The sequence below is a fragment of the Oryza brachyantha genome, chromosome 2 (assembly GCF_000231095.2).
Source record: "Oryza brachyantha chromosome 2, ObraRS2, whole genome shotgun sequence".
Classification (NCBI taxonomy): Eukaryota; Viridiplantae; Streptophyta; class Magnoliopsida; order Poales; family Poaceae; genus Oryza; species Oryza brachyantha.
Genome location: NC_023164.2, coordinates 17,251,453 through 17,261,598, shown reverse-complemented (window position 1 = coordinate 17,261,598; position 10,146 = coordinate 17,251,453). Strand labels below are relative to the sequence as shown.

The 10,146-nt window shown below is 42.3% G+C and overlaps 1 protein-coding gene and 1 long non-coding RNA gene across 3 annotated transcripts; one reads left to right on the top strand and one right to left on the bottom strand.

The window, feature by feature from the left end:
• Positions 1-349: 349 nt before the first annotated feature.
• On the bottom strand, positions 350-3,081 carry LOC107303614. 2 transcript variants are annotated; one of them, XR_005811169.1, is made up of 4 exons: positions 1,900-3,081; positions 988-1,445; positions 795-892; positions 350-686 (listed from the first exon to the last, which is right to left on the bottom strand). It is a non-coding gene; the product is annotated as an uncharacterized LOC107303614 (long non-coding RNA). The 2 variants fall into 2 exon arrangements; XR_001549575.2 differs by lacking the exon at positions 1,900-3,081 and adding an exon at positions 1,519-1,729.
• Positions 3,082-5,787: 2,706 nt separating this feature from the next.
• Positions 5,788-8,725, top strand: LOC102717215 (vacuolar protein sorting-associated protein 20 homolog 2-like). The gene is made up of 6 exons (XM_006647392.2): positions 5,788-5,970; positions 6,671-6,823; positions 7,269-7,421; positions 7,958-8,041; positions 8,178-8,346; positions 8,431-8,725. Exons 1-6 carry the CDS (start codon positions 5,869-5,871, stop codon positions 8,454-8,456), a joined length of 687 nt encoding a protein of 228 aa, XP_006647455.1. The 5' UTR covers positions 5,788-5,868; the 3' UTR covers positions 8,457-8,725.
• Positions 8,726-10,146: the final 1,421 nt, after the last annotated feature.

Here is a 10,146-nt window from a genome sequence, read left to right as displayed (position 1 = left end):
ATCCTGATATTTGCATCCTTGACCATGGATTGGTGATCTGGACAGTGGCTTCGTCGCCCTCGACGAAGGTGCACGGATTGATGACCTTGATGGCTCCTATGTTGGCTGCTCCCATATTGATTAATTAGGAAAATTCGTGTATAATGTTCTAAGTTTCATTTGCACCCAGATATATGCATGCATAAACAGCAGCTTTTGGCCAGCTTCAGTTGCCTCCACATCGATAAGACACATGTGCAACAGCAGTTGTGGCTTTGTAAGTACTGCATTTTGACATCTCATTGGAATTACAATAATGAGAGCTATTCCGGATTCCAGTGAACATAGAAGAAAAACAATCACTGATTTTATTTGTCGCAACATTACCGAATTTATTTCTTATAACATTACTGCAGTTTGTAAAATGAAAAATCCAGTACTGCACGAGATAATGTATACATCATTATCGAAATAAAAAGGTAACTAAGCACATTAGATGGTTCCACTGACTTTGCAGAAGAATGACCACTTCATCAGAAATCTATTCTACGTGAAGGGCCAGCAGCTTGTAATTCAGCTCCAAGTAACAGTTCTGTATATTCTCCACGCATAAATGGAACAAACATGGTTGATGAATCTTCAGGAGGCACGATTAAAGAAATGTCTGGAACTTTGTTACTGGCACTTGTATTCGCATCAAATGATCCCTACATCAAAACATAAAAAAATGTAAGCCAAGAAATAGATACAAGCAAATCCCTATGAGACTCACTAACTGTATTGCAACCAATTGTAATGTGGGTGCTATGTCTTACTTCCTGCTGTTCTTTCTCCTGGGCTATCTGCATTGCAACCAATTGTTCTGGCCCCTCTCCATCCAGAGTGTTGTTTGTTTCCTTTTTTGAACTTTCATCTGCAGGACAATACATATAGCACAAGCAAATAAATGAGCAGTGAGTTTAGAAGATAGAAGTGAAAATGAGTGAAGAATAGGGATAGCTATTGTACTGCTTTTCTTTCTCCTGGTGTTGGTCTTCTTTGAGCTATTCTTTTCAAGTGGATTTCTTGATCTTTTGATCTTTGGTCCTTTTACTGCTGGAGGAACTCTAAATGATACTCTTCCTTTTGTTATATCTAGATAACACTCACTTGAGCTTTGAGAAGCTCCTGAATGTTTCACATGTCTTTTTTGGCTTAGAAATTATTTGCTTTCATTTCTAACTTATCCATTGCGTCTTCCAGATCTTTGAGAAGCTCTTTTGAAATAGAGCATTTCATTGCAATGGATGTTGCCTTTCGAGCAATCCGTGCAGCATGTGTTTGTAAGGTCTACTCTTCAATTATGTGTCTTCCAGAATACAACCAACATTTTGCATATTTAGTCCATCTATTTAGTATATATTGAGGTGGCAAGATGAAAACTTCATTAATATTTAGAACTCGGATAGCATGTCTGCATAGCAAACCTACAATAGAAAATTAATGTCAAAACCAAATAGTATTATGAACGAATGTAAATGTTCTAATGTGCATGCTTACCCATGGATTCATATTTTTTGCAAGAACATGATATGCGGGTATCTTTATGGTTAAAGACAACTATTGCCTCATCTTCAGTTTCACTAGACATGACCTTGTAAGTTCTAATAGTGTCCTCTGTAAGCAACAACTTGCATGAAAAGGAAAATTGTTCTTTAAATTGCTCCTCAAAATCAGAATAGAGTCTCCTTGTATATGATTCAGCTGCAGTTTTTAACATAGTCAAATTTTGAATATATGTAATTGGATCATAGTGTCGTGATTTATAGTCTGCGTCCAGTTCATTTTCACGGAGATTAGTAGCACACTTTTCACATTCTTCTAATAGCTCTGAAAGTGACAACTTTCTACGAAATCTTTTCTTAAAAACATTGTTCATACCTTTGCTCCTTTGAGTAGAAGTCATGTCCGCAGAAAATGAATCATGTCGGAAGACAGTAGCCCACTTCTCACGCAAAATATACAGTCCTGCCAACCATTGGTTCCCCTCAAGGTTATAAGCACTTAATAGCTCTTTCCATTTTTTTCAAAGTGTGCCACTGACCTCTCCTCGTAGACACATCTCTTAAAATCCGAGAGAAATTTAGTGTTGTTGGCAATTACATGGCTAAGATGTTTACCAATATTTTGATAAATGTGCCACAAACATAAACGGTGCTTTGCACTTGGAAACACAATGCTAATTGCTTTCGCCATGGCAGCACACTGATCTGTGAAAACTGTGGAAGGTTGCTTGCCAGACATTGCGGTCAGAAATGTGATAAACAACCAAATAAAAGATTCAGTAGTTTCATCGAACAATAGTGCTGCTCCAAAAAGAATCGTTTGTTTATGATGGTTTGTTCCAAGGAGTGGGGCAAATGGCATTTCAAACTTATTTGTTTGAAAAGTGGTGTCAAATGACAAAACATCACCAAAGCAAGCATAATCAATAATAGCTTGATCATCTGCCAAAAGAAATTAGCAACCCGTCCATTCTCTTCATCTAATTGTATGGCATAAAAGAATGAAGATATTCTAATTGCTTGTTCTTTAAGTATTCTAACAATGTTTGAGTATCATTCACTTCTAGATATTTCTTGCGCTCACGACCAACATGATTATTGCAATCTACCCGCAAAAAAGGTACATTCTCAGCCCCTCCATACCACTGCTTGAAAAAGCTATACATTTCAGCTGGCCTTATTCCCGCTTGCCGCATCTGACTAATTAAAAGTCTATCGGCCTTGATCAAACGACGTTGTGACCTCAACATATGCTTTTTATTTGGACTTGCAAGGTAGTGATTGTGTTCAAGTACAACCTTTGCACCCTCCAAATACCCTTCCGACAGATAGTAAACTGAACACGAGCACTACATGATGACCTGGTGTTAGCATTTTCCTTTTTAGTATCATGTGAGGAATGAGTACCTCGTTCTCCTTCATTGCTGCAAACAATGTGTTTTTGATATACGGTGCCATCTCTTCTGAGCTTTGAGTGACTCTTTCGAATACTAAATCCAACCTTACCAGCATATAAGTTGTAAAAAGTATATGCCTTATCTTCTGATTCAAAAATCATTCCTTCTTTAGGGACAACGATACCTTCACAATTGTCATTATCCACCTGTAGTAAGTATAAGAAGAAATTGCATTGGTCTTACTTTTTCTAAAGGAATGTGCATAATATACAAGCATATGTTTAATGCAATGGGTTACCTCATCAGCACATGCTAGTGTGCTTGAAATAGGCATTGTGCTAACCGTTGAATCATGTGCTGCCGTAGATGCTTGTACTTCCAAAGCTGGTAGTTGTTGATGTACATGTGTGTTCATCGATGCAGGTGCAACAGAGGCTGACAACTGCTCCTGTACATGTCTGTATGTGGGTGCAACTGAAACTGATTGACACAAACTCTCCAATTCAATCGACGTGGAAGCAGTCAACGTTGGAGTTGTCGAGATCGTCAATCCGTGAACCATCCCCGAGGGTGATGAAGCCACCGTCGAGATCACCGATCCATGCGTAACCATCGAGGGTGAAGAATCCATGAGTTTGGTGAAGGATGAAGAGTTTGCCGTACTGCTGGTTGTCTCCATCGCTCCGACGGATATGACGGCATCGCTGCGTATTAGGGCGTAGCAAATCGCATAATTAGGGAATGCGATGTGTGTGCTGTGCCACCATAGCAGATTCCGTGGTCAAGGATGCAAAGATCGATCAGGATTCCTCGTTGCTACGGCGAGCAGGACGGCGACGTCGCGGTCTGCGTCAGATCGCGTAGCGGAATCGCGTGCGATGTCTTTCCTCTTTACGGCGAGTACGTACGAGACGTATACTCATATACATAGAGAGATATATGATAAAATATCACAAAATTAAATAAGAGATTAATTATGCTTTAAGAGATGTGTATCCCAGGTGGCAAAAATCTAAGACGGGGCCTCACTGATTTGGCTTCCAGGCCCAGCCCCGTAGAATTTCAGGGCTTTTCCGAAACGCAGGAGTTTTACATTAGGAAAAAAAATCGGCTCCTCCAAAATTTCCATAAATTTCTAATCCGAATAGGTTCACGGTATTTCCTCCTCCCAAAAAATTGCAGGAGGAATACAGCAAAACCATGCCTCACCTAGATTGCTCACCTTTGTACGGAGCACAAAACTTTTTAAGTGAAGTGAACCGGTAGTCTCTAAACTTGTGTGCATATGTTATCTAGGTCACTGAACTCTCAAAATGTATTTTTGGGTCCCTGAACTTGTCCAGGGGTGCCATATAGGTCCAAACGAGCTTTAACCCGCTCCATCCGCTGATGTGGTATGCCATGGTAGCGCCTACGTGTTGGTGGGGCGAGGTGGGTCCCACATGTCAGTATCTCTCTCCTCCTTATTCTTTTCTCTCCCTTCTCGTAGACGCCATCATGCCATACCACGTCAGCGGATGGATCGGGTCGGAGTCTGTTTGGACCTATATGACACTCCCGGACAAATTCGAAGACCCAAAAATACATTTTGAGAGTTCAGGGACCTAGATGACACATGCACACAAGTTTAAGGACCGCTGGAGTACTTCACTCAAACTTTTTTCTCTCTAATGAAAGCAGCTTGCACCATAAAACCTTGATTTGCCTTCTGAAATCTGAACTTTATGTCACAATCTGTTTTTTTTTTTTCGCTATCTGAATCTTGCTGCTGCTCTACTCCTGTTGCTGCTGCTGTACCTTGCCCATGACTTCTGCACTATCAGTGGCGCTGGCCGCTGCCTGCTTGCCCATGGCTCTCGTCACCTTCACAAGGAGCTTCCATGTCTTGTCCACTTTGTCTTCTTCCATGGTGGCTTTGAAGTTGCTGGATCGAAGTGAGCGAGCAGCATAAACGGCAGGACTGATCAGCTCATGACACGGCAATGGCATGGCGATGTTCTGCATGTTTGATTATCTTTTAGCACCTGCAAAGAGGGACACCGCAAGAATCGCCGTCGGGCCGGGCGCAGACGGAGGAGTGAAGCCGAAGGAGCTGGAAGAAACGCCGGCAGTGCGGGCAGCCACCCGCGACGTGCCTCGTGAGCTGCAGGAGGCCCCGGCGGTGGGTGCAGGTGTAAGTGCAGGCGCCGGTGCCGCCGTCATTGCCCGGGGGAGGCTCCCGTGCAGCAATCGCCGGCGTGCAATTGGCACGGAGGTCACATACGGTCACACATTTAAAAACGTAGTCTAATTATAAAACAAATTTCAGATTCTGTCTAGAAATCGTGAGACGAATCTTATGAGTCTAATTAATTCGTCATTAGCACATGTTGGTTACTGTGATACTTATGGCTAATCATGTATTAATTAGGCTTAAAAGATTTGTCTCATGATTTCTCTCATAACTATGTAATTAATTTTAATATTTATATATATTTAATTCTTTATTTAAGTGTTCAAAGATTCAATGTGATATTTTTAGAAAAAGATTTTGGAAACTAAACTGGGCCTTACACAAATCAGATAATCCAAAAATTCAAAATCATCGTCGCTTTCAAACGGGCCTTCGTGACATCTTTTAAGCCAAATCAGGCCCAGAGATGATATTCAACTCAATGGGCCAAGTGGGCTCCAGCCTCTCTTGGGCTTTCAATCCAAGCCCGCTAACTATCCGGATCCCGTAGTTGAACTTGAACCCGATCCACATCCCCGAAAACCTCCCGTGCTGCCGTCTCCTCCCTCCTTCTCGAGTCCACCTTTCCCCCTCCTCTCTCTCTCTCTCTCTCTCCCTCCGGCCGTCGTCGCCTCGCGCCCCCGTCGCCGGCGGAAAATACAGGGTGGGGTGGGGTGGGGAAGGGAGAGCCGGAGAGGCGCAGGCGCAGGGGCAGGGGCGGAAGCAGCGGCGCGACATGGGGAACATCTTCGTGAAGAAGCCCAAGGTGACGGACGTGGACAGGGCCATCCTCACCCTCAAGACGCAGCGCCGGAAGCTCGCGCAGTTCCAGCAGCAGGTCCCCTACGCGATCCCCCTCTGTGGATCTTTCTCCTCCTTCTCTGCATCTCGTCCCCTGCTCCCGGTTCGTGACTCACCGTGCGCGTTTGGAATCTGGGGTTCGTGGTCAGATTTGGTCTCTCGCGCGGTCGCGCGGTTGTGAGGGTGGTTGGGGGGGGGGGGGGGGTTGGTTAGGTTTTGCGTTAAGTTATCGTCTCTAGATGGATTCGATTTGGACTTGTTAGTTTTTCGTGGCCTGATCATCGCGCAATTCAATTTTTCATGGATTGATGGAGTCATAGCAGCGGGAGAGCCAGCTGGTAATCAGTCGGAGGAGATGATTGAATTTTTGTAATTATGCGTCTAGTACTTCTGGTTAATGCCACTAGACATTTGGGTTATCAAATAAGTAAAGGCATGCTGCTGAAACCAGCCTTGCTTCTAGTGGACGCTAAGGCTGCATTGCGGTTATCTCGTCCTCTCAGATTTGGGCACAAAAAATGACTTTATTATTAGTGCGCTAGCATCGGCATGTTATTGTCTTGTTCATGAAATAGCTTCCGGTTTCGTTGCTGTGTATAGTATAATAAGGTCTAGCAGAATTATTGACTGTCCTAGTGGACTTGTGTCACATTAAATCAGTTAAATTCTTTTGTACTAACAATTTTTGAGGTCCTAATTAGTTTTTCTTACTATGACTTCTTTTTGCCCTCCCACAGCTTGAGAAGGTAATTGAAGCAGAAAAGGAAGCTGCACGGCAGTTAGTTCAACAAAAGAAGAAAGATAGAGCTTTGATTGCCCTAAAGAAGAAGAAAGCCCAGGAAGAGCTGCTGAAACAAGTTGACACATGGCAAATGAATGTTGAACAACAGGTTCGTAGTCCATTGGATATATCCTGGCTCCTTATGTATACTCCTTTTAAAAAAGGCAATGGTGGGCAATGGTGGTGGTGGTGAATCTGCCACCCCACCTCCTATGCTGATTTTTTTATCAACTACTCCATGTCCTTAACGTTAACAAAATATCCTTCTATATATTATTAATATATTATTTCGGCTCTAGAATACAAGTTTATCATGCAAAGACATCTTTAGGGATGAAATTGTTTGAGAAATCTCACAATTATCTTGTTCTAAACAATGCTTGTACATGCATAATTCATTTTTATCTGTAGCAAAACACGAGTATTTAAACACCATAGTAACTTCAAAATCATTTGACAGGGAACTATCTGTTATTTACAGTCGGAATTGATAAGCAATCAAATGTTTAGTTAAGATTTATGATGGACATCTGATTTGTGTTTGCTTGATGTAGCTGGCAGACATTGAACTAGCAAGTAAACAAAAGGCTGTATTTGACAGCCTAAAAGCTGGAAATGCTGCTCTTAAGTCTATTCAGAATGAGATAAATATTGATGATGTCCAGAAGTTGATGGATGACACAGCTGAGGCCAAGGCTTACCAAGATGTAAGTTGAATAAACTCTACCTGTGCATTCTTGCTTGTTACTACTTCTAAAGTTGTATTATCCCCTTATTTCTCTGGAAGCCATGGTCTCAAATTGTTTACTCTATATGTAGTTATCACCTGTGGTATCACATCAGGTTCCTATAAAAGCTACTTTGATCAAGTTATGCCAGACTAAATAGACTCTGTAGGTTTTGTGAATGATTGTGGCATACTTGGTTCTGGAATGGCACCATTGATTTTTTATAGGACATGCTCTATTTGAGTGCCCACAATTGGATTCCATTGAAAATAATTGTGCATGATACAACATTGGTCTATGTCGTAAACAGCTTGAATACAAATGGATCTTCACTGCAATAACATTTGTTGATTTGCGAGTTTGTGATCTACACATCAAATTATACAAACAGAAATACTGTGTTTCTTTTCTTTTGATGTTCTCTGCACTAAAAGCCTTACCTGCTGTTGTGCCTCAACTACAATTGCATGGACCTCCTTATATTTTTGTTACTTATCAACCAATATTAATTGCAGGAGATAAATGCTGCTCTGGGCGAGCAGCTATCTGCCGAGGATGAGGAAGCTGTTTTGGCTGAATTTGAGAACTTGGAAGCACAGGTTTTTATTGATGTTTCAAGAGTTTTTCCATTTTCCACATTGAGAAAATTACAACATGAAAATTCTTTCAGTTCTGAACTTTCATGAGCCATAAATGGTTTCTCTGTCTATTGTTGATCATCATTGTCTGTTGCAGCTTGCCGTTGAGTCTCTACCAGATGCTCCAGTTACTGAAGTACAGCCTGAACAGAAATCACAAACACCTGCTGACACTGAGGCTGCAGAAGACATTGACGAGGTTATCGAGCTTCCTGATGTACCCACTAAAGCACCAGAGAGACCAGAAGCTGCAGAAAAAGCAAAAGGTATATTTTTGTTTCTATGGGCATTTAATATAATACCATTGTGCAATTTTTTTGTGGTTCTGATGATACTTTATGACATGGCAGTTTTGGAAGAACCCCTACCTGCATAGGGGTGGTGGAGCTGAATTGAATAGGGAACTCCAGTTTGTGAAATTTGCAGGAGTTGTAAATTATCTGCCGTTTCATTGTAATACCACATCCTCAAGTTGTCTCAGAATTCTAATGTGTACAGCATCTAAATATGTTTGTTTAAAAAAATTTCAATTATCAATTTATGAAAAGCTGGATTGCCTTTTGTCCGTTTAATAACCCCACTGAGTGAACAGAATGTTGCTTCGAGGCATTAACCTTTGAAAGTACAGACGGGTTTTCTGTATCAGTCACAGTGCTTCAGCTTGTCTAGCTCAAGCCATTGTATGATGTCTCTTGATTATTTATGGCATGGCATGTACAAATGATTTGCAACTGTATCATGTCAAAATCTTCGTCCTCATCTTTTTACTTCTGCTTATGCTTATAAGCCAAAATTTGATTTTTCAACTTTAAATTCAGAGTTGATTTTAGGGTTTTTTTGCTAAATTTTATTTTTCAGATTTGGCTTTTAGATCGCTAAGAATTCGTATATGAATTTTTTATTTCCAAATTATTTATTGTTTGTAAAAAGACAAATAATCAACCCTTATTGGTGGCTGCAATATTTGCTGATGTATGGCTCACTTTTCATTACAACTTAAATAGATTGTGGCAAGATTTTTGCACAACTTGCTAATTTGTTTTCTTTTTTCCTCCCCTAGTTCCTTCTCCTTTGATGTTGTCTAGAATGACAGGCTTGCTGTGTGCATCAGGGTTGCCCTTACTGTTATGCTAGAGGTTGTCACTACCCAGCCCTATCCTAGGAGTGGATTCTCTGTCATTTCATATGACAGAGGAGGAACCTTGTGATGCCATTGGATAAATCTTAGCTATCCGTTTTGAAATGGATAGCTATGGATGCATATGCTATAAGTACCAAATAGCAAATATATCAATATTTTTGTCTAAAGTATTTGCTACAGTAGCATACAGGACATCTGCTACATTGTTCTAGCATTTTCTCTCTGCTCTTTCACTGTGAGCAATGGCATGGCAGGTGGTCCGAATCCCGCGCCATCCTAGTTACCACGAAAAATTAAGAGAGGGTTATCGTACGGGGGGGCTACCACGATAACTGAGGTGCGGGCCGGCGTACGGCAACATTTAGTGTTACATTCGCCCACTTCGCTCGCGGCCTTGCAGTGATCTGAACGAGAACGCAGCCCACGGCAAGGCTGCCAAATCCGGGGTGGCATCGCCATGGCACCGGGCCATATATCATCAGCGAGCCTTGGCTATTTTTTTTTTCTCTGAACGTTTTGTCTCCTGGTGGTTGAGGCCAACAAATATCCCGTCCTTGTTCTAGCTACGGGACGAGACCATCGTCTTGGAGGAAACGGCAGCGCGGATTGATACACCGGGGGAAGAAGGTGGATGCAGCCGAAACGAGCAAGTTGGCAGGGAGAGATTAAACCGCGGGATGGAATCGGAGACCACCGCCACCAACGCCACCAAGCGCCTGGACCAGTGATGAATGCCCGGAGCCTCTCGGTCTCGTCGTCGCGTGAGCGTCGCCGTTGTTTCCACGGGCGGGCGAGCTCCGGTGATTTCCGCGGGGCGTCGATCTCTCTCCGTCGTCCGGCTCGATCTGGCTTCGCCGGTTGCCGTTTTTACTGTGGTGCATGCAATTGGCCTTTTTTTTTCACCCCTTGATTTCGTTTCTACCCA